At 38.0% G+C, this 23773-nt stretch overlaps 1 protein-coding gene and 1 pseudogene across 1 annotated transcript in view; one reads left to right on the forward strand and one right to left on the reverse strand.

Moving 5' to 3' along the window:
- The window catches only part of LOC128571138 (EF-hand calcium-binding domain-containing protein 13-like), a 104926-nt gene that overhangs the window by 79211 nt on the left and 1942 nt on the right, over positions 1-23773 (forward strand). The window contains exons 15-18 of the mRNA XM_053570775.1: positions 2499-2600; positions 16685-16789; positions 19515-19619; positions 20493-20546. Coding sequence (XP_053426750.1) covers positions 2499-2600; positions 16685-16789; positions 19515-19619; positions 20493-20546 — 366 coding nt within the window. The remainder of the gene's footprint in view (positions 1-2498; positions 2601-16684; positions 16790-19514; positions 19620-20492; positions 20547-23773) is intronic.
- Positions 11895-14795, reverse strand: LOC128570184 (outer dense fiber protein 2-like; annotated as a pseudogene).

Raw genomic sequence — 23773 nt, forward strand, 5'->3', positions numbered from 1 at the left:
ACCAGCCTGAGCAAGAGCCAGACCCCGTCTCTAAAATATACCCAGGTGTTGTGGTGGGCACCTATAGTCCCAGCTACATGGGAGGCTGAGGCAAGAAAATTGCTTGAGCCCAAGAGTTTGAGGTTGCTGTGAGCTGTGATGTCACAGCACTCTATCCAGGGTGACAAAGTGAGACTCTGTCTCAAAAACAAAAACAAAATATAGTATCTAAAAAAAAAAATAAGATGACCTTCCTTAGCCAATTCATATTATATTTGTATGTTGATGTCATTTCAATATTTAATTTACATGTGTTTCTTACAAGTTAATGAGAAGGTTAACATAAAAAAAAACGAAAAGATTGAAAAAGTTACTGGTGAATGATAAATTTCTAAAACATAACCTTCATATTTACATCATATTATGTTTTTAATGATATTTTATCAATATTCATAAACTTATACATGTTAATGTTTTTCAAGTTTATGATAAAATATTTGCTTTTAATGCTTAGAGTTTTAAATTTTCATTATTTAAGATTATAATTTAAATTAAAATAGTGCAATATATTTCTCCTCACTATTACCTAAAGACTTCAAATTAAGATTTACGTAGTAAATAGGAAAATAAAGTTTTGTTAAGTTAAAAATATTATGACTGTGTAGAGAAAATCATAATATTTATTTTAAAAAGATAAATCTAATGACAGAATATATATAATAATTATTATTATTAATAATAATATCTTGCAATGAATTTTACTCTACTAATTCTTTAGGTTTCTTCTTAAATTTTTTGATTTTTAATTGAAGGCAGTTTAGTAATAAACATAAGACAAAGGAAAAGGCTTGTGAATTGCTTTACTATCATCTTACCTCAGTTCTTAGAACCAGGACAGAAGGAGGAGGGATACTTAAATACTTAAATACTTAAATAAGTCTCCTACAGGTAGAGTTCTGCCTCCTGACACTTCTAGGCCCTTTGAATGAAGTGGCAGTCTGGAGCATTGCATGCAAAAGTCTATGATGAATGCTGTTCATGGTGCTGTCTCATTTTTACACATTGTGTCCCTATTTTGAAAGTTTAATTTTTGTTAGTGAAGTTGTTAAAGGCCTATGGACTTTGATGCCAGAATGCTTCTCCCACTTAATGGCTAGGTGTCCACCGGAAGTTGATTTTGTCTCTCATTGTCTCAGCTTCCTCATTTACAACATGAGATAATAAAATTACATACCACCTAGGGTTATGGTGAGAAGACAAATGAGTTTATACATGTAAATTGCTTGAAACAATAGCTAGAACATAGCAACTACTCATTAATTATTATAGTATTTCTAGAAATTTGCATGCTACACACACAATAATAACCCATCACTGTTGCTTAACTTTATAGGATGTTTAATTAAAGTTCTTTATATTATTATCCTGGGTAATAGGTAGGTTAGCTTTATATTCCTATTATAAAATTCAAATAAATTCTGTATAATATTCATACATAATAAACTATATTTCTAAACAGTATTTTGACAACACTGATAAATCACATGTGGTGTAATTACTAAGCATTAATGGTAAGTTAAGTGAGGCTCTTGGCAACCAAAACCCTTTCTATTCCATATTAGAAAGATTTAATCCAAGTTCTATTGCTTGAGCCTCTCATAAAGTATCTGTTCTTCATGCTTGGCCTGCAAGATAAGGCAAAAAGGAACAGATTTTCATTCCTATTTATTTAGTGACTGTTTCTGTGTGCTTGGTACGTGTTAAGCTAGAATTACGAAGCTTGTGTTAAAATTTAATATTCAGAAGAGGTGCAAAATTTAAGAGGATAAAATAGGAACAAACTGTACTCTACTTCTCTCTCCAAATTATTGTGAGGAATGAAATCCATACAATAACGTGGTTTGTAAATGTAAAGCCATATATGTGTTAAAAGTTGTGTTATTTATTACCAACATCCCACTAAATCTTATGCCCAGGCCATGTGCAAAAAAATAAACTTTGGAAACTAATGCTTAAAGCATAGAAATCTTCTGTTGCCCAAGTCAGAATCAGTAATTGGCATAGATTCAAGCTTCAGCAAATCATGGAACCAAACGGTCATGGTGACCTTCCTCAAAAGTCTTAGACCTTTGAGTCCTATCATGGGGTCTAATGTTCTTAGGACAGAATGCCTCGATTATCTTGTCAGATGCCATATATAGCTAACAATGAGCCTTTATTAACAATGTTAAGTGAAAAAAACAACATTATAATGTTATTGAAGTTTTAAAGGGTAATTGAAACTGAAAATGTTCATAAATATTAATAATAGATTGTTCTTAAATGTGTAATATCAAAATAATTTTAAGATTTAAAAAGCAGAAATATCATTATAAGGACACAGATTGTATTTTCTCTTCTATTAATATTTACAATAAAAACAGGCAAGTTAAGAAAATATATATACATGAAGTTTTGGTTAATGTTTTGAGCTTACTTGTGTTTTTCCCATGTATTTTTCCTGTTTGTTTTTGTGGTAGGAAAGGTTAATGTCAATAATCTGGATGCCGTTCTGGGATGCATGGGGATCCAACTCACAGAAAAAGAACGTGAAAGACTGATGGAAAATATGCCAAGTACTGGTGAGCCTTATGTCCTAGAGAGGAGTTTGCATATTGTCATATAAGAATTCCTAAGTCTTGGGCTATAATTGGGTCATAGCTTTCATATGAAAGCTATAAATTGGTTTCATAGTAGGGCTGAGTATATTGGATACTTTTTCTTCCATTCTTGAGATACTTTGCTAAGAAGAACATGTTCCAGCTCCATCCATGTAAACATGGAAGAGGTAAAGTCTCCATCTTTCTTTAAGTCTGCATAATATGGGGAAAGGGGAGAAGGATGGGAGGGGAGGGAGGAGGATAGGTGGACGGAGGGTAATTGGTAGGATTACCTACCATGCATCTTACAAGGGTACATGTGAAATTTACTAAATGTGGAATATAAATGTCTTAACACAATAACTAAGAAAATACCATGAAGGCTATGTTAATTAGTTTGATGAAAATATTTCAAATTGTATATAAAACCAGCACATTGTACCCCATGATTGCATTGATGTACACAGCTATGGTTTAATAAAAAAAAAAAAAATAGCCAGGCATTGTGGTGGGCACCTGTAGTCCCAGCTACTCGGGAGGCTGAGGCAAGAGAATCACCTAAGCCCAAGAGCTGGAGGTTGCTGTGAGCTGTGACTTCACAGCACTCTACTGAGGGTGACAAGGTGAGACTCTATCTCTAAATAAATAAATTAATAAATAAATAAATTAATTAATAAAACTATTAAGAGTAGAGTATAAATGTCATAGTACAACAAATAAGTAAGGTGATAGTTATGTTAATAGTTTGATGTAAGCTTTCCACATTGTATATCAATTCAGCAAATTGTACCCATAAATGCATTAATGTACACAGTTATGATTTAATAAAATAAAAGAATTCCTAAGTCTGTGGTTTTTTTAAATTATTTTTTATTAAATCATAACTGTGTACATTGATGCATTTATGGGGTTTAGGGTACTGCTTCGATATACAATGTGAAATGCTTACATTGAACTAAGTAACACATCCATCACAATTATACTAATTTCTTAATAGTTTTGAAATGTACCATTGTATCATGCACATTAGGTGAGGTCCCCCCAAATACCCTCCCTCCTCCATATACCCCCTTCCCTCCCCTCTCTCCTCTTTACTTCTACTTTCTGGACTATAGTTATGTTTTGCCATTCATATGAGTGTGTAGGTGGTTATATATTGATTTCATAGAAGTATTGAGTACATTGGATATTTTTTTCCCCATTCTTGAGATACTTTACTAAGAAGAATATGTTCCAGCTCCTTCCAGGTAAACATAAAAGATGTGAAGTCTCCATCTTTTTTATGGCTGCATAGTATTCCATGGTGTAAATATACCACGATTTGTTAATCCATTCATGGGTCGATGGGCACTTGGGGTGTTTCCATGTCTTGGCAATTATGAATTGGGTTGTAATAAATATTCTGGTGCAAATGTCTTTGTTGTAAAATAATTTTTGATCATCTGGATGTATACCTAGTAGAGGAATTGCAGAATCGAATAGTAGGTCTACATTTAGTCCCTTGAGTGTTCTTCAAACTTCTTTCCAAAAAGGTCGTATTAGCTTGCATTCTCACCAACAGTGTAGAAGTGTTCCCTTTTCTCCACATCCACGCCAACATCTGTAGTTTTGGGATTTTGTGATGTGGGCTAATCTTACTGGAGTTAGATGATATCTCAAAGTGGTTTTGATTTGCATTTCTCTGATGATTAAGGATGATGAGCATTTTTTCATGTGTTTGTAGGCCATGCACCTGTCTTCATCAGAGAAATTTCTGTTCAAGTCTCTTTCCCACATAGAAATGGAGTTATTTATTCTTTTCTTATTGATTAGTTTGAGTTCTCTGTAGATTCTAGTTATCAGACCTTTGTTGGAAGCATAACCTGCAAAAATCTCCCATTCTGAAGGTTGTCTGCTTTACTTACTGTACTCTTGGCTGTGCAAAAGCTTTTTAGTTGGATCAGATCCTAGTAATGTAATTTGGTATCAATTGCCCGGGGGCGTCCTCCTCATAAAGCATTCTCCCAGGCCAATTCCTTCAAGTGTTTTCTCTGCACTCTGTTCTAGTATTTTTATAGTTTCATGTCTTAAGTTTAAATCTTTTATCCAGTGAGAATCAATTTTTGTTAATAGTGAAAGGTGGGGGTCCAGTTTCAGTCTTCTACAGGTTGCCAGCCAGTTTACCCAGCACCCTTTGTTAAATAGGGAGTCTTTCCTCGACTGAATATTTTTGATTGGCTTGTCAAAGATCAAATGGTGATAAGTAGCTGGGTTCATCTTGTTTCTCTATTCTGTTCCATAAATCTACCTCTCTGTTTTTGTGCCAGTACCATGCTGTTTGATCACTATAGATTTGTAGTATAACCTGAAGTCTGGTAATTGATACCTCCTGATTTGTTCTTATTTCTGAGTAATGCATTTGCAATTTGAGGTTTTTTCTGATTCCATATAAAATGAAGTACTATTTTTTCAAGTTCTTTAAAGTATGACAATTGTGCTTTAATAGGGAGTGCATTAAATCTGTAGATTGCTTTGGGTAGTATGGACATTTTAACAATGTTGATTTTTCCCAGCCATGAGCATGGTATGTTTTCCATTTGTTAACATCTTCAGCTATTTCTTTTGTCAGAGTTTCATAATTCACTTTATAGAGATGTTTCATGTCCTTTGTTAGGTAAATTCCCAGATATTTCATCTTCTTTAGCACTATTGTAAAAGGAATAGAGTCCTTGATTGTTTTTTCAGCTTGACTATTGTTGGTGTATATAAAAACTACTGACTTGTATTGATTTTGTATCCTGAGATGCTGCTGTATTCCTTGATCACTTCTAAGAGTTTTGAAGTCGAGTCCCTGGGATTTTTCAGGTATAGGATCATATCATCAGTGAAGAGTGAGAGTTTAATCTCCTCTAACCCTATTTGGATACATTTGATGACCTTGTCTTGCCTAATTGTGATGGCTAAGACTTCCATTACTATGTTGAATAGCAGTGGAGACAGTGAGCATCCTTGCCTCATTCCTGATCTGAGAGGAAATATTTTCAATTTTATACCATTCAATATGATATTGGCTGTGGGTTTGCTGTAGATGGCCTCTATTAGTTTAAGTTCAATGCCTATTTTCTTACGAATTCTGATCGTGAAAGGATGCTGTATATTATCAAAGGCTTTTTCTGCATCAATTGAGAGAATCATATGGTCTTTGTTTTTTATTTTATTGATGTGATGTATTATATTTATAGATTTGTATATGTTGAACCAACCCTGTAACTCTGGAATAAAATCAACTGGATCATGGTGTATAATTTTTGTGGTGTGTTGTTGAATTCTTTTTGCTAAGATGTTATTGAATATTTTTGCATCGCTATTCATTAATGATATTGGTCTATAATTTTCTTTCTTTGTTGGATCCTTTCCTAGTTTGGGTATCAGGGTGATATTTGCTTCATAGAATGTGTTGGGAAGTATTCCTTCTTTTTCTATGCTTTGGAAAAGGTTGTATAATATAGGTACTAGTTCCTCTTGAAAGGTTTGATAGAATTCGGAGATGAAGCCATCTGGTCCTGGACTTTTCTTTTTAGGGAGATTTTGTATTGGTGATGCTATTTCAGTGGTTGATATAGGTCTATTCAAGATTTCTAATTCTTTCTGGATGAGTCTAGGAAGGTGGTGTGCTTCCAGGTATTGGTCCATTTCCTTCAGATTTTCAGATTTTGGGGAATAGAAATTTCTATGGTAATCATTGAGGATTTTTTTAAATTTCCGAAGTGTCTGTTGTTATTTCTCCTTTATCATTTCTGGTAGACAGTATTAGAAATTTTACTTTTCTATTTCTGGTTAGGTTGGCCAGAGGTTTATAAATTTTTATAATCTTTTCAAAAAACCAATTTTTTGTTTTGTTGATCTTCTGAATGATTCTTTTGTTTTCAATTTCATTTAATTCTGCTCTAATTTTGATTATTTCTTTTCTTCTGCTAGGTTTGGGGTTGAAATGTTTTTCCTTTTCCAGTTGCTTGAGATGATCCATGAAGTTGTTGGCTTCCTCTCTTTCTGTTTTCTTTTTTTTTTTTGTAGAGACAGAGTCTCACTTATGGCCCTCGGTAGAGTGCCATGGCATCACACAGCTCACAGCAACCTCCAACTCCTGGGCTTAAGCGATTCTCTTGCCTCAGCCTCCCAAGTAGCTGGGACTACAGGCGCCTGCCACAACGCCCAGCTATTTTTTGGTTGCAGTTCAGCCGGGGTCGGGTTTGAACCCGCCACCCTCGGTATATGGGGCCGGCGCCCTACCGACTGAGCCACAGGCGCTGCCCTCTTTCTGTTTTCTTGATGAAGGCTTCCAATGCTATAAATGTCTCTCTTAGGACTGCCTTTGCAGTATCCCAGAGGCTTTGATAATCTGTGTCTTATCGTTTTGTTCCAAAAATTTGGTGATTTCCTTCTTAATCTTGTCTTTGACCCAGCTATCATTCAGCCTAATGTTATTAAGCTTCCATGACTTTGTTTGAATATGAAGATTCCCATTGCTGTTGAGCTCAACTTTTATTCCATGATGGTATGAGAAGATACAAGGAATAATTTCTACACTTTTATATTTGCTGAGGTTAGATTTGTGTCCTAGGATATGATCTATTTTGGAGGATGACTGTGGGCTGATGAGAAGAATGTATATTCATTTTTATTAGGGTGGAATGTTCTATAAAGTCCATTTGTTCTAGGGTCAGGTATAAGTCTAATATTTCTTTGTTTAGTTTCTTCTTGTAGGATCTAACCAAAACTGTCACATGGGGTGTTAAAATCTCCAACTACTATAGTGCAGGAAGATATCAAGTTGTTCATATCCATTAGGGTGCTTTATGAATTGAGGAGCATTCTGTTAAGGTACATAAATGTTAATTATCGAAATCTCTTCATGTTGGGTGTTTCCCTCAACAAATATGTAGTGACCTTCCTTATCTTTCTTTATCTTTGTTGGTTTAAAGCCAATTGTATCTGCTACTAAAATTACAACCCCTGCTTTTTCTGGTTTCCATTTGCCTGTAATATACAAGTCCATCCCTCCATCCTGAGTCTATATTTATCCTTTAAGTTAAGGTGAGATTCTTGTATAAAGCAGATATCTAGCCTGAGTTTATGTATCAGCCAGCCCGTGCCTCTTTAGAGGACAATTTAAACCATTCACATTAATTGAGAGAATTGATAAGCCTGGTTGTGTTTGGGGTGTCACTATTTTTGGATATCCAGTGGACATTTTTAATCCTTTCACCACTGTGGAAATTGGGTTTTGTTCAAAAATTTCTGGGTGAGTTTACTTTGGAGGCATTGCACTGGTCATTGTGGAGGATGGGTCTGAGAATATCCTGGAGAGCTGATTTAGTGATGGCAAATTTTTCAACATGTCTATATCATTAAAGTATTTGATTTCTCCATCACAAATGAAACTCAGTTTAGCTGGATACAGGATCCTGGGCTGGAAGTTGTTTTGTTTTAGGAGACTGAAGGTCAACGACCGTCTTCTTCTGGCTTGAAACACTTTGGCTGAGAGATCTGCAGTCAATCTGATATTTCTCCCTTTGTAGGTATTGTTTTCCTACGTCTGGCTGCTTGCAGAATTTTCTCCTTTGTCTTAACTTTGGCAAAGTTAATCACAATGTGTCTAGGAGATGCTTTATTTGAATTGAGTCTTGCTGGTGTTCTGAAACTGTCTGCTATCTGAAGTTCTGTATCTCTTGCAATGCTTGGGAAATTCTCCTCCAAAATCTCTTAGAGTAGAGCATCTGTACCTTTGGGACCATCTTCTTCTCCTTCGGAATTCCTATAAGACGAATGTTTGACCTTTGGAGTGATCCCACAACTCTCTCAGGGAACAATCAGTTTTTGTTCTCCATTTGTCTGCCTCTTCGTGCACTGAGAATGTTCAAAAGCTTTGTCTTCAGTTTCAGAGATCCTTTTTTCTGCCTGGTCAACTCTATTACGGAGGGATTCTACTGTATTTTGGAGCTTCTCAACTAACTTTTTCGTTTCCTTGAGCTCTGCTATCTCTTTTCTCATTATGTCCATATCTTTGGTGACTTGGGCTTTGAATTCATTTATTTCTTGAGACAACTTTAGAACTACTCTTTGGAATTCAATTTCTATCTTTTCTTCCATTCTATTTATCTTATTTGCTATCCATATTCTGAATTCGATTTCTGACATTGCTGCCATTTGTCTATGCATGGCATCTTCAGTTCTATCTCCTTTGTCATTTCTTGGGTGGGTGGGTGGGGGGGTTGATCTACTCTGGTTATTCATGTTGCCAGAGTTCTTCCATTGGTTCCTCACCATGTTTATTTTCCACCATTTGGTTATTAGAACTAGTAGGGTGAGATTGAATTGGGGTTCCCAGGTAGTAGAGATAGCTCCTTACCAAAGTGCTAGGCTTTGTAATTGTGGTTTATCTCCTACAACCTTACAAAGGCCCCTTTCAGAGTTTTAGCCGGAGACTGTGAGGACCTACTTGGTGAGACAGCTCAAGCTAGCTCTGTTTTAGTATCAGCCAACCTCTACCCTATCCTATGAAACCACAGTATTAGGTTTAAATCTCAACTATGAAGAGATACAAACAGCTACAGCACCCAGAACCCATACTTCAGTTCTTTTCTGCTACAGAATTTCAAGGTCAACCTCAGAATGTCCCTGAGTGGATAGCCGCAGACACGGGTTCCAACCAAATTGTCTCAGGCAGTGCAAACCCTGCCCAACAGAGAAGGCTTCAAGGGTCTCCAACAGTACAATTGGAGCCAGGGATCCACACTACTGTCCACCAGACTCAGTCCACACTGTTGTCCGCTTCTGTGCTCACATGCCCAGCTGGAGCCAGGGGCCACACCCCCACCCACCAGTATCAGTCCACATCCAGCTAGCCTCTGCTTGACAGACCAGTTGGAGTTAGGGGACCACGCCCCCATCTGCCAGTCTCAGTTCACTGCCTGGCAAGCCTCTGTTTGCAGGCTCTGTTGGAGTCAAGGCATTGGGCCCCACCCTCCAGTCTCAGTCCACACACAGCTAGCCTCTGATTGCCAGACCATTTGGAGTAAGGGGACCATGCCCCCACCTGCCAGTCTCAGTCCACTGCCTGGCAAGCCTGTGTTCACAGGCTCTGTTTGAGTCAGGGCACCGCACTCCACCCTCAGGTCTCAGTCCTCACCTGGTAAACTTCTGCTCTCCAACCCTGCTGGAGACAGTGGACTATGCCCTAGTCCTCGGGTCTTGGTTCACACCCAGCAAGCCACTGCTCAAGGGTTCTGTTGGAATCAGGGGACCACGCCCTTGCTCTCAGGTCACAGTCCACACCTATCAAGTCTCTGCTCGCAGGGACCAGCCCTGTCTGCCAAACTCAGTCCATATGGGGCAACCACTCTCCTGCTGTGGGTGCCATCAGAGCCAGGGGTTCTGTACCCCATCCTGCCAAACACAGCCCAAACTGAGGGTCAACACCACTACTGGATGGGCATAGTCATAACCAGGGGACTACTCCTCTTTCCACCAAGTGTCCCTTTCTTCCCACACCCTCTTTCTTCCCTGTTAGTCGCAGATTCTGTCCTGATAGTTGGCTGTCCACACTATGCTCAGTTCTCTCAGGACAAGACCAAACACTCTGTGCTTTGCAGGGGGCAGAGCTTCAGGCCACCATACGAGGGGGAAAGAGTGGACTGGGAGTTTGGACTTGTTCAATTTTATGCCTGGCAGGGTGGTGTCTAGGTTCATAAGTGGGACCTCCCTGGAGAAAGAGACCTGGAATTTAGTGGCTCTCTCCAGTGAGGTAAAATGAGACGTCTTTTGTTCCCTGCTCATTTGCAGATAGGCTGCGGCAGTCCCCCTGCTTGGGGGAGGGATCTCCCATCCTCTGATAGACTTTGTACCTGTAATTTGTTTTCCTGAATGCTCTTCCTTGGAGTTACAGCTTGCCGAACTTCTTTCTTGGCTCAGGTCCCCGTCTGTGGCTTCATAGAGTCTGATTCCATCCGGTTTTTCTTTCTCTGCTCAGGAGCCTCTGCAGAGGGTTGCTACCAGTCGGCCATCTCTCCGGAATCCACAAGTCTGTGGTTTTTGGTACTATAAAAATCTTTTGGAAAGTTGAGGAAAGAAACCAGATTGTATGAGAAGACATAATCCCTCTTTTTCACGAAGTCTAAAGTTCTTTGGGTTAGTCTAAAGTCCATTGGACTCCTCCCATTTGAATTCTAAGTATCATAGAACTCTCTGGTTTCATTCTCTTGACTCTTTTGACTGTGATCTTCTATTTTCCTTAGGAAATTATTGGAAAGAAACCTTTTAGGCCTGGATAAAGTACATTTCTAAGGAATATTTGCTTTTCATCTGCCAGGCATTTAGATAAGATCAATGCAGGATGAGGGAGATTTTGTGATCCATCCCAGTGAAGCAAACTTCAGCTACAAATCTGCACATGGACTTGCTTGTTTTTAGCTCCACAGGAATTGTTCTTTCCTGCTTTCTTCTGAACAGGAATGAATTTACAGGGAGTAGAACAAAGGTTTGGGGGATTTGGAGTATTGAAGGGAAGAGAGGAAAAATGATTAATTGCCCTACTAAATAAGTATCCTTCAAAGAGCTCTGTCATAATACTTTTTTTTAACTGATTATAAAAGCTTTTTATAAACCACACAAACCATTGCAAGAATAAATGAATTCCACAGATACAAATCAGGCAGAGAAAAATAAAAATCAATGAGAGGGAGATTACACTTATAAGAGGCCAACTGGATACAAGGTCCCAAGGGTCTGTTCAATGTGTGGAGGTCAGTGGCCTTAAGGAATTGAGGTGTGAGAGATATGCATTGAGCGTGGGAAAAACACCACACCTGTGAAATCAGAAAAAAAGAAGTGAAAGTGCTCATAGCCTGGGAGGAGCTCCTGCTGGTTCAGGTCAGTGAAAATTTGAGAGAGATCTATAAAAAGATGATGGCTATAAGGGGATGGGTGAAAAGTCTAGTTCAAATATTCTCTAGGGAAAAGGAAGAAGCAAAATCAGGGTAAGTTAAAATCTGGTACCCTAATGTAGTAATTTAAGGGCTGTGAAGATAATTAAGAAATCTTCCATCATGGAACTGTAGCAGGGAGGAGACAAAGTGCATCCTGCTTCATCCCCTGCTGCTTTAGGACTTTTCTGGAGCTAGTAGCTGAGAAGACCCTGAACACCCTTCATCTTGGAGAGAGAGGAATACCCACCACTTTTTAGCTAGCTCCTTAGTTCCCATGGAATCAGTCAGGGCACCGGGCCCTAGACAGGTGGCCTCAGGTAGGAGGAGATCAGGAGCGGATCGGGGAGCTGGTCAGGTAGGTAGCATAGGGACTATCCCCAAACACATTGGCATATGACAACTTGAGGAACTGGACATAGTTCTGCATGCTGCAGTTGGTGCTCTCTGATTGCTCCAGGTGATCTTTCAGGTCCTGTAGTTGGCTCTGGTAGTGGTGGTCAGCATCCTCATGGCTCTGCTGCAGCTGACTGAGTTCAGTTTTGGTTCTGCTCAGCTGGGTCTCAAGGTTCAGGATTTTGTTCTGAGCTGCTCGCTCCTTGCAGAGTGCATGGTCCTTGATTGTTCCACCTGCCTCCTAGCATCTTCAATGGCAGCCTCCAAAGGCCTTGCCAGGCTCCCACATTCGCGTGTTTTCTCCTCCAGCTGCAGCTGGGACTGGTGGATTGCCTCCTCCCTCTTGGCAATCACCTGTAGGAACTTGATGTTCTGGGCACTGATCACTTTCAGTTTCCTCTCCAGTTTATCTACCTTCAGACTCAGCTGCTTATTTTCCTTCTGGGAAGCCTGATGTTTCTCTCTTGCCATCTGCAGCTTGTCCCCCTGATGTTCCATCTGACTATGCAGGTCTGATATGATGGCTGTGAGATCAATGTTCTTCCTCTTGTAGCCCTGTACCTGGTCTTGGCACTCCACCAGCTTTGCCTCCGTGATCTTGAGGATGTCAGGCAGCTGCTGTAGATCTGCAAGCTGGGACTGGAACTGTTGATGTGCTGCCTCAATCTCTTTGTTCATCTCATCTTTAAGGATCTTGTTATCTTTGTCACAGCATTCTAGTTGGGCAGCCACTTCATCAGCTTCCAATCTGGTCTTCATGACCTGACTTTTATAGTTGTTAATCATTCCCTCGTAGTTCTTCACTGATGCCTTCAGCTGCTGGAACTTGAGCTGTGCCTGGCTGAGCTTGTTCTCCACTGGGGCAAAGCTCGCCTTCAGCCTCTCATTCTCCAGCTTGAATGAGGAGTACTCGGCAGTCTCATGGTGTAATCTCTCCACCAGGCTGTCATGGTCTTATCACATTTTCTCCTCCAAAGTATGTTCTTGGTTTACAAGATCTGTCACCCGATTGTTCAGGACAATAATTTCCACTCAAGGTCTCCCTTGTCTTTTACAACTTGGTTGTAGTGGCTCCTCCATGACTCCAGAGTGGATAAAGCTTCAGCGACATAAAGATCTTTGTCAGCAAGTTGCATGTGCAGCTGCTCAGCATACCCCTCACTCTTCTTGGCTCACTCCTTCTGGGCTCAGATGGCCTTCTTCGAGTTTTCCTTGTCTCGATCTTCCTTTTGCTTCATTCCTTTAGCTGCTCCATGGTGGCCTCCACTTCTGCCTTGTGCTGGTTCCCACTGTGCTCCAGGTTCTTAGTCTGCACGGAAAGTTGATTGTTCTCAGCCTCTTTGCATTGAAACTGTGCCTGCAAATGTCCACACATGGACTCCATGGACTTGGAAAGCTCAGATGCCGTCTTTGGTTGAGCCTTCTCACATTGTATTTCCTGGAAGAGCTCTTCTACCTTCTTGTTCTTGTCTTGCAGCAGCAACAGCAGGTGCACTTTCTCTGTGTCTGCCTCTGCTAGCCATTTCAGTAAAGCTCCTTGTTGCTCCATTAGTCTTTCTGAATCCTCTTTAGAGTGCTCCCTCAGCGGGTCTTTGAGGGTGTGGTTGGTCTCCTCAAATATGCTCAGCTTCTGCAGGAGAAGTTCCTTCTGCCTCGTTAGGGTGTTGATGTCTATGCAAGTCATTTGTTTCTCTGTTTTTAGCTTCCCGATGGTATCCTTCAAGGCTCTGACTTGTTTGGCAGCAGTTGTCCATCCATTTCAGCCTCTACCAGCTTGGACATGAGGCAGTTCTTCTCCTGCTGTAGGTGTTTCTTCTGGAGTATGGTGTAGTCCTTCTCCTTGAGCACTCAATATTATGCCTGAGCACTGTGTTCTTGTGCTCTGTCTTGGCCAGTTCCTGGGCCACCTCTTCCAGCTCCTCCTTCTCCTCTAGGAACCTTTTTGCCATCTGGTGCTCACCTTTCTGCATCTCAGACTTGAGACAACCAACCGCGTTCATTAGACTGTCAATCTTATCATAACAGTTCATTTTATAGTGACCTGAGTCATCATCTTCTGTAGAAAGGTCACTCAACTGCATCACTGAGACCAGCTTTTCTGAAGATGGTGGTGTGATCTCCAGGCAATGAGTGGATTCTTCCACTTGCATCCTACATGCCAGGCAGATGATTTTCCAGGAGGCATCCAAGGTACCTTGGTTTTCACCTGGACATTCCGCTGCACATTCCTGGTGTCCCCTTTCATTCCTTGCTTATGAGATTTCTGGCTGGTGGTTGCTGATGGTTTTGGGAGTTTTTTTATGTGGATGTGGACAGGGGTGTTCTCATCTATGTGAACATGTAAGGGGGGAGTTGAAGAGCAGTTCTTCATGGTTCGCTTCTGACAGGCAGGGGAGGACAACACAAAAAATGGTTAATCGTCACAGTTACACTGGGTATGCCACAAGGTGTTCTCAAGACTTTTTTCTGCATGAGACTTCGTTACTCCGTTTTTCCCACATGATGGAAAGCTGGGTGAGCCGCCTGAGGATGAGGCAGACGTGGCTAGGCATCAAAGCCACAAGGTGTGCAATTGGATCAGCAGGCTCTGCTCAGGGGGACCCAGAGGTACTTGTCAATAAGAATCTCAGGGGCCTGGGATCAAACATCCACTCTGAGGGGAGGAGGGTGGTAGCTTTGGGAGTGGCACTTTGATGAAAACTTGGGAGGTGCTCCTCTACTGTCCAAGTTGCACAGCAACTGTTCAGGACTGACATGGCTGTGCCCAGAAACACCTCCTAATGAAGTCATTGAAGTCGGAGGCCAGGGTCATGCCATGGAGACGCTGCAGCAGATGCAGTCCATCTCTCTGTCATAATACTCTTAATCATTTTATTTTTACACACTCTCTGTGAATAATATTATCTATACTCAATTTTTCTATTATTACCTTTAGCATTAAATTCTTCTAAATCATACTCCTTCCCAAACATGGCTTAATGTAGCCAGATTCCTGTTGGCACATTTCTCCTTGCAAAAGTCTCAAATTTCTATATGCCAATTTCAGTATGTGGAACTGTATTTAAAATTGTCTACCATAAACTGGCTTTTAATTCTGTATTGCTGGTACCATTATGCTGCTAGCAAAATATTAAACATATTGGCATCTTTGGCGTATTCCACTTTCTGCCTTATTGCTGTATTATTCCATTAGATACTAAACCACAAAGTCCATTTAGCCTTCTAAATTATTTTATAAATTGATTACTGCTTTTGTCAACCTACTGATACTGACCACGTTATAGATCATTGTCATCCATGACTGGGCAAAGTGCAGAGTCCCCAACATGGTCTCTAGTTTATTTCTAATCAAATGCATTATTCCCACAGCTGAAGGAATGTTCCGCTTAGAATAAAAATATTTTCGGCTTGGCACCTGTAGCACAATGGTTACAGCACCAGCCACATAAACTGAGGATGGTGGGTTAGAATCCAGTCTGGGCTAAACAACAATGACAACTGCAACAAAAAATGGCTGGGCGTTGTGGCAGGTGCCTATAGTCCCAGCTATAGGCTGGGGCAAGAGAATCGCTTAAGCCCAAGAGTTTGAGGTTGCTGTGAGCTGTGATGTCACTGCACTCTACTGAGGGCAACAAAGTGAAACTCTGTCTCAAAAATAAATAAATAAATATTTTCATATCCTCTTTCCGATTGATCCCGCTCAATGGTTTATCATTCCTCACCATAATATGCCAACAACTTTAACATGACGTGGCATTCTAATATGCCCTGAGTCCTTCATGATCTGTTTCCTGCCTGACTTTCTAACTTCATCTCTCACTATTTGCAAAGCAATAGATACATTTTGATGGATGCTGGCAAGACAGCTCTCCCTGCTATCATTAGAAATATTTGAATCACAGAGCTATTATAGTGCAAACTCTCTATTTCAACAATCATGTTTATCATTACCACAGATAATAAATTAACATAGAGAACAATATAGTCTCAGAATGCTGTGTGTGTATAAATTTTAATCTCAGTGCCCACTGTAATACTTGACATAGTACAATGCTTTTCTTCCACCAATGAATGTTGTGCTACAGCATCCTATTGAATTTTCACTTTCCTTTCTCCAAACCTTAGAACAAACATTTTCAAGCATATTTAACTTGCTAATCAGAGGTTATTTTCTACAGGATATCTCTAATAAATAGTTCAAACTATTTAAACATGTTCTGTGTCTCTGCTTTAATTTTATTTATCAGGCCTATTTAATTGCACTGACTCAATTTTTAGATAGGCTTTATGCAGAAATCATTGCTGTATCATTTTAGAACCTTTGTTTAGAATATTAAAAATACATATTCGAGAAATGCATAAAATGACTTACTAGAGCTAATAAAAGAAGTTAGAAACGAATGGTGTGGAAAGTAGTAGAAATCCATTAAAAATTGTCTCAGGCCTGTCTCTGTAAAAATTAGAAAAATTAACCAGCATGATAGCATGCACCTGTAATTCTAGCTACTCAGGAAACCGAGGCAAGAGGATTGCTTGAGTCCAGAAATTGAGGTTTCACTGAGCTATGATGACACCACTATTTCCTAGTCTGGGCAACACAGCAAAATCCTGTCTCAAAGAAAGAAAGAAATACAGAAATACTCTTATGATGAAGAAATGATTAGGATAAGCCGAAAAAATTTCATCCAACTATATTTCTAACTTTTAAAGGAAGAGCTACTGATATCAATGACCTGGAAAATGTTCTAGAAAACATGGGGATAGAGTTCACAGATGAGGAGCAATTAAAACTAAAGAAAAGTCTGCCAATTGGTGGTAAGCATTTCTAAATTCTCTGATTTGAATTCTAGCTAATAATTTCCAGCCAAACAATACATACACTACCAGAAGGTACACCAGAAGAGTGATTGAACCAGATATCAAACCAGATATATTTACTAGTAATCCCACATGAGTTGTTTGATTTCTTAATACTAATTCAGAGAGAGTGTAACAGGAAGTATAATTACTTTGTTCTTGATTTTAATCAGTAGCAACCATGCCAAATGTTAGGGAAACAACAGGTTTATACATAATTTAGAAATATAATATTGGCCTACTGTCCTTTCCTTACCCACTTAAATTCATTTTCAGATCCATTCCAGTTTCACCCTTAACCCCTAGTTCTAGTCATCAGATATTCATCTTCATTTATATTTATTAATATTACTCATTACCATCTAATTAATAGTAATTAATATTGTTATTCAGAGACTTTATGAAATCCTAAAGCAAAGGGGATCTATCCAATTAGCATCTTTCCTCAGAATTTGACTAGCCTTTCAGTTTGCAGTGCAATGTGAGCCTCTTCTACCCAGTTATGTGTTACCAGGAATAATGATAGTTCTTTCCATTATTATTAGAATAGTTGGTACTTTTTCAGATTTATCTGGCTGACTAACAGTTTCTTTAATCTTCCCTTCTCTATTTGAAAACCTCAAGAGAAATTTATAGATACATATTTTGTTATCATTTATGAACAACTATTTATATGACTAGCAATTCTAAGATAGTGTTTAAATCAACTAGAGGGAAGTATTAGAATAAGATAGAAAGATAAGACACGTAGTTTCTTTCTTGTCACCATATACTCCTGTCTGAGAATCGTAAGTTTTCTAGAGCTGAAGATAAAGAGCTGAAGCATTATCACTGGCCCTTCTGCCAGTCTCATACAAATGTAAAGTAGAACTTGAGAAATACATTTTTCATTGGCAGCACTCTATTGTCCTGAAAACAAAGGCCTCTGAATGTACACACACACACACACACACACACACACACCATACCTATTGTTATGATAGGTATGAGAAACATACTTATTATGTTTCTAATACTGGGATGCACCTGAAGTCTAAGTGGGTTCTTGGCTTGGCTTCCTGCCAGAAAGGATTCAAGAGTGAGATTGAGCCAACAGTATAAAGTGAAAGCAAGTTTTATTTAGGAAATAACAGAAGATACATACAACACACACAGACACAGAGACGCACACCACCACACAGAGAGACACACACAATACATACAACCACACATACAAGGAGTAGGCTAGTTTTATCTGATGAGAACAGCACCTCTGTTTTTTTGAAATTTTATTTTTAGTTTAAATAGCTTAATCACAGGTTAAATAGCCAAATAGTTTAGCTTAATCACAGGCTAAACTGGGAGAAGAATATTCATGTTATTTCTTGGAAAGGGGTGGTGATTTCCTAAATCTTAGAACCTTCCCCTTTCTTTAATTTGTAAGATCCCTTCAGGCATTGTCATAGTCAGGTATCTTCAGTGGGTGTTTATTTTAGCGTGCTAATGTATTATAACTGGAGTAGAATGAGCGGCAAGGTCAAGCAGCAGCTAATTTCCTTACCATCTTGGTTTCCACTGGTCTTAACTTGTTCTGTCACCACATCCTGGTTTTGATCAAGGTGGTTAGGGACTTTTTGACTCTATGTTAAATAGTGCCTGTCAGTTTCCTATCTCACGATGAGCGAGTCAGATAAATAATCAGAGTCAATATATTCTGACTGGTCTTTATTTCCCAATTTAGCTACTTTACATTTTTTGTAAATCTTCATCATTAGATTTAAATGATAGTTTTTTTCCCTAACAAATAATGGGAAGATTACACTCAGAAATTTGATGGATGCAGTGGTTATAAGTTAGTAAGAAATTCCATGTATCCATTTATTGCCATTCTGTTTAGAGTTGAATTTTATATTATCTACATTTTTGCAATAGATTTTCAGGGTAATATTTTGTTAACAAGTTTTTATTATTCAGAGTATTTGCTACAGATTTTACTATGCATGTATTTAGATATACCATAATCTGAGTTAACATAGTAAATCATGAAGTGAAACAAAATATGCAGTGAATTCGGGTGGTGCCTCTGGCTCAAGGGGTAGGGCGTCAGCCCCTTATACCAAGGGTGGCAGGTTCGAACCCAGCCCCAGCTAAACTGCAGCAAAATATAGCCGGGCGTTGTGGCAGGCACCTGGAGTCCCAGCTACTCGGGAGGCTGAGGCAAGAGAATCGCCTAAGCCCAGGAGTTGGAGGTTGCTGTGAGCTATGGTGCCACGGTACTCTACCGAGGGTGATGAAAAAAAAAATGCAGTGAATTCTTAATAAATAGAAATGCAGGCTGGGCATGGTGGTTCAAGCTTGTAATCCTAGCACTTGGAGGGCCAAGGTGGAAGGATTGCTTGCAGCTGGGAATTCAACTAGCCTAGGCAACATAGCCAGACCTGTCTCTATAAAAATTAGAAAAATTAACCAGCATGATAGCATGCACCTGTAATCCTAGCTACTCAGGAAACCGAGGCAAGAGGATTGCTTGAGTCCAGAAATTGAGGTTTCAGTGAGCTATGATGACACCACTGTTCCCTAGTCTGGGCAACACAGCAAAATCCTGTCTCAAAGAAAGAAAGAAATACAGAAATACTCTTATGATGAAGAAATGATTAGGATAAGCCAAAAAAATTTCATCCAACTATATCTCTAACTTTTAAAGGAAAAGCTATTGATGTCAATGACCTGGAAAATGTTCTAGAAAACATGGGGATAGAATTCACAGATGAGGAGCAATTGAAACTAATGAAAAATCTGCCAATTGGTGGTAAGCATTTCTAATAACAATATAGCCTTTGGAAACTTATAATTGTGCACAGTTTGTAAGACTTTTATATCTACTGGCTCAGTGCCCATACTCAGTGAGTAGAGTGCTGGCCACATACACCGAGACTGGTGGGTTTGAGCCCGGCCCAGGCCTGCTAAACAACAATGACAACTGCAACCAAAAAACCGCTGGGTGTTGTGGTGGGCGCCTGTAGTCACAGCTTCTCAGGAAGCTGAGGCTACAGAATTGCTTAAGCCCAAGAGTTTGAGGTTGCTGTGAGCTGTGATGCCATAGCACTCTACTGAAGGTGACATAGTGAGACTCTGTCTCAAAAAAATTTTTTTTATATCTACTGATGTATAAAAAAGATAGGCTTTCTAAATATATTTTTGAAATAAATAACCAGTGACTATAGCTGACAAATAAAATCTTAGCTTTGTCATTATATTTCAGTTTGTGAATAATTTTCCCTTCTGTGCACCAACCTGTCATCATGTCGAAAAATTATCTAGTCTTACTTTTGGATCCACTGAAAGAGTATCTTTAACATAGTAAGGATAAAGTAGAAGGCATGTGAAAGTAAAATGGGTGTGAGTTTATTGGAGTGTAAAGGAAAAGTTAATTAGAAAGAGAACAAGAAAAATTAATAAGTTGAGTGTTTCAGCATAGGAGAGTGCCAGACTTAGATGACAATCACTGAGTAGAATGGCTACAATAAATCTTTTTTCCATTCTACTATATTGAAATTTTATTTAAATGTAGACTGGAATTATTCTATGGCAAATCATAAAGTGTGAATTTCTGACATTGTTTTTAGTGTACAACCTAGCTAATGTGCATATCACTCTGTGACCAATTTCTGTCTTTCTACAGCTAATGGAAAGATTTTTAAAAATAGGTTGATGGACAGTATAATATCTCTTAAAGGTGAGTGAGAACCAAAGTGAAAAGGTAAATGAATATGAAATCCATATGATTTGAAATCCACATGATTTATTTTCATTCTATGTCCTATGAATTAAATTGTGAATCCTTTCACCTCTTATATATATTCATATACCATATGAACACTTCTTTCAAAGTTGATGTATGGTCTGTCATTTGTCAAATCTCCTATGTGGTATTCTAGCTATAGGTCCAATATACTCTTGATAGTTGTCGAGGAAAGAAATAAAGTTTTTTTCTAAACTTTAAAAAAAGAAAGAGAAAATTAATTAGATTGTTTTTCTTTTGGTAAATCCATATACTATTTTTTTTACAACTTATTTACTTATGATAATGTTAGTAGCTACTTAGGGCAATAATAAATTTTAAAAATCAATAATTGAGACAAATTAAAAAATTAATAATGTGATTTAAGTTTTAAAATGCACTTATATTTTTGGAGCTAGGGAAAAAATGTATGTCAATCATTTTTTCCTAAAGAATTAGGAATTTTTTATATATATAAATATTTTATAAAGAATTAGGAATTTTTTTATATATATAAATGTATTTTATTTAGACTATTAGGGGGTACACATGTTTTGTTTACATACTTTCAGCTAAAGATTTTCACTCTGTATAGTATCTTTTGATGAACAAGAGTTCTTAATTTTAATGTCATCAAATGCATAAATATTTAAATAAATGTTAAACTTTTTAAATGAAGGCTTCTCTATTCTGGAGTTATGAAAAGTCTCTAAAATGCACCTGAATTTGATGGTTGAATATGAGGTGAGATAGTGGTTCCAATCTTCTTTTTCCACATAGATATCCAGTTGTCCCAGCATGAATTATTGAAGGGCCTGTATCTTGATATGCAGATGTCATCTATGTCATACTTTAAGTATTCATAAATGTATAAGGATTTATTTCTTGATTCTTTATTCTGTTCCATTGGATTTTTAACTATGTGTATGCCAATACCACAGTTAATCACTATCGTTTTATAATTGACTTTAAAATTTTTTATTATAAACATTTCCAAACATATACAAAAATAGAGAATAATATCATGAACCCAACATATACCTATCACCTAGACTGCATAATTAATGCAAATTTTGTCATACTTTCTGGTACTTCTTTATTTTTACTTTTCTGGCTAAAATCATTCAAAGTAAATTCCATTTCATTTTGTTTCTATATGCTTCAGTATGCATCTCTTAAAAATATAGACCATTTTTAAATAACTGCAGTGCCATTGTGTAATATAACTTTTTTTTTTGCAGTTTTTAGCTGGGGCTGGGTTTGAACCCGCCACCTCCGGCATATGGGGCCAGTGCCCTACTCCTTTGAGCCACAGGCACCACCCTTTGTAGTATAACTTTAAATTTTCTCACTTATTTCTAAAATTTTATAATTAGTTTTTTCTTTTTTAAATTTTGGGTTACTGTGAGGGGACAACCAAGTAAATCACAGAATTTGAATTTGTTAAGTAGAGTCCCTCTTGTTATGTCTGCACCAAAAAGGTGTGCTCTACCCCTTTTTTCATGTTTGTTAGCCATTTGTCTGTCTTGCTCAGGGAAGTTTCTGTTCATATCTTTTGCCCAGTGATAGATGGGATTGTTAGTTCTTTTATTGTTGATTAATTTGAGTTTTCTATAGATCCTAGTTATCAAGCCTTTGTCAGATTTGTAAAATGCAAATATCTTTTCCCATTCTGAAGGTTGTCTATTTGCTTTGATTATTGTATCTTTATTTATGCATACAATTAGTTTTTCAAATAAAACCAAATAAGTTGCACACATTGCATCCGTTATGACACTTAAATTTCACATAGTCTACAGCTTTTCATCCTTCTCTCCTTTTTCTTTTTTATGGCATTGATTTATTGAAGAAACTGTGAACTGTGTCAGTTGCCAGTTGTCTTGTAGAATTTCTCAGATACTGAATTTTGCTCTTTTCTCACCTATTATATTTCTTTGTCTCCTGTATTCTCTATAAACTAGAGGTCAGCTCTAGCAGCAAATTATTTTCAGTTTTTTTTTTTACCCAAATCATACAATTTTTATTGCTTTCGAATACTATACAAAAAAATAGACAGTATGACATAATCTTGATTAACAGATCCAGAAACAGTCCAAACTAAACACTATTTTCCTATTTCAAGTTAGAGCTGCTACAATGATAATTACTGAGTTCTATTCTTTTCCATCTAATCACCTTGGCCTTTGCAAGCATAAGAATTCTTGTTTTATTTCTCACAAACTCCTTAAATTAAAGACATTCCTTTTTGTAAGATGAAGATATCTTCAAGGGTATTTTCTTCTATTATACTTCTTGAGTCCTTAAATATCTGACACTTCCTAAGTATCTGAGGGATATATATATAAGGCCCTTTATTTAGGAAACACCATTATAAAAACACTTGTAGTACCTGAGGACACTCAATAGAATGATCTAAGAAGCTGCAGGTTATAATAGTCACTTTCCTACTTTACAAATTGCTGTAGATCTGGGAAGTCAGTTTGGTCTTCATCTTCTATAAGATTTCTTTTTCTCTTTGAAACTGTATATTTGATTCCTAATTAAAATTGTTCCTTTACATTTTCTGAATCCTAGTTTATTAAAAGTCTTGGTATATTTTCTTTACCTCTAAGGGAAGAGCTACCAGCTACAAAAAATATTTTGAAATAAACACTGTTTTGGTATTTTCAGTTTTAACATTTCTTGAAAAGAATTCTTCATAAGTGAAGAATTGTGTTTTGCATTGTATTCCATCAGAAAATACAGACCTATTTTATCTTTTGAAAATAGTTATACATTTGTCTCCAAATTGCTTAATTAAAAAGCTATTAATGCTTTCTACAATTTGTGATGTCACCTTAGGTCTATAGTTGATTTCTTTTTTTTGAGACAGAGTCTCACTATGTCACCCTTTGTAGAGTGCTGTGGCATCACAGCTCACAGCAACGTCAAACTCTTGGCCTTAAGCAATTCTCTTGCCTTAGCCTCCCAAGTAGCTGGGAGTACAGGTGGCAGCCACAAAACCCAGCTATTTTTTTGTTGTAGTTGTCATTGTTGTTTGGCTGCCCAGGCTGGGTTTGAACCCGCCAGTCCTGGTGTATGTGGCTGGCGCCCTAGCCGCTGAGCTACAGGTGCCAAGCCTATAGTTGATTTCTATATGCACTTGTCTACTTTTGAAAATTATATTCTTTTCTACTGACATA

This window comes from Nycticebus coucang, chromosome 18 (assembly GCF_027406575.1).
Source record: "Nycticebus coucang isolate mNycCou1 chromosome 18, mNycCou1.pri, whole genome shotgun sequence".
Lineage (NCBI taxonomy): Eukaryota > Metazoa > Chordata > Mammalia > Primates > Lorisidae > Nycticebus > Nycticebus coucang.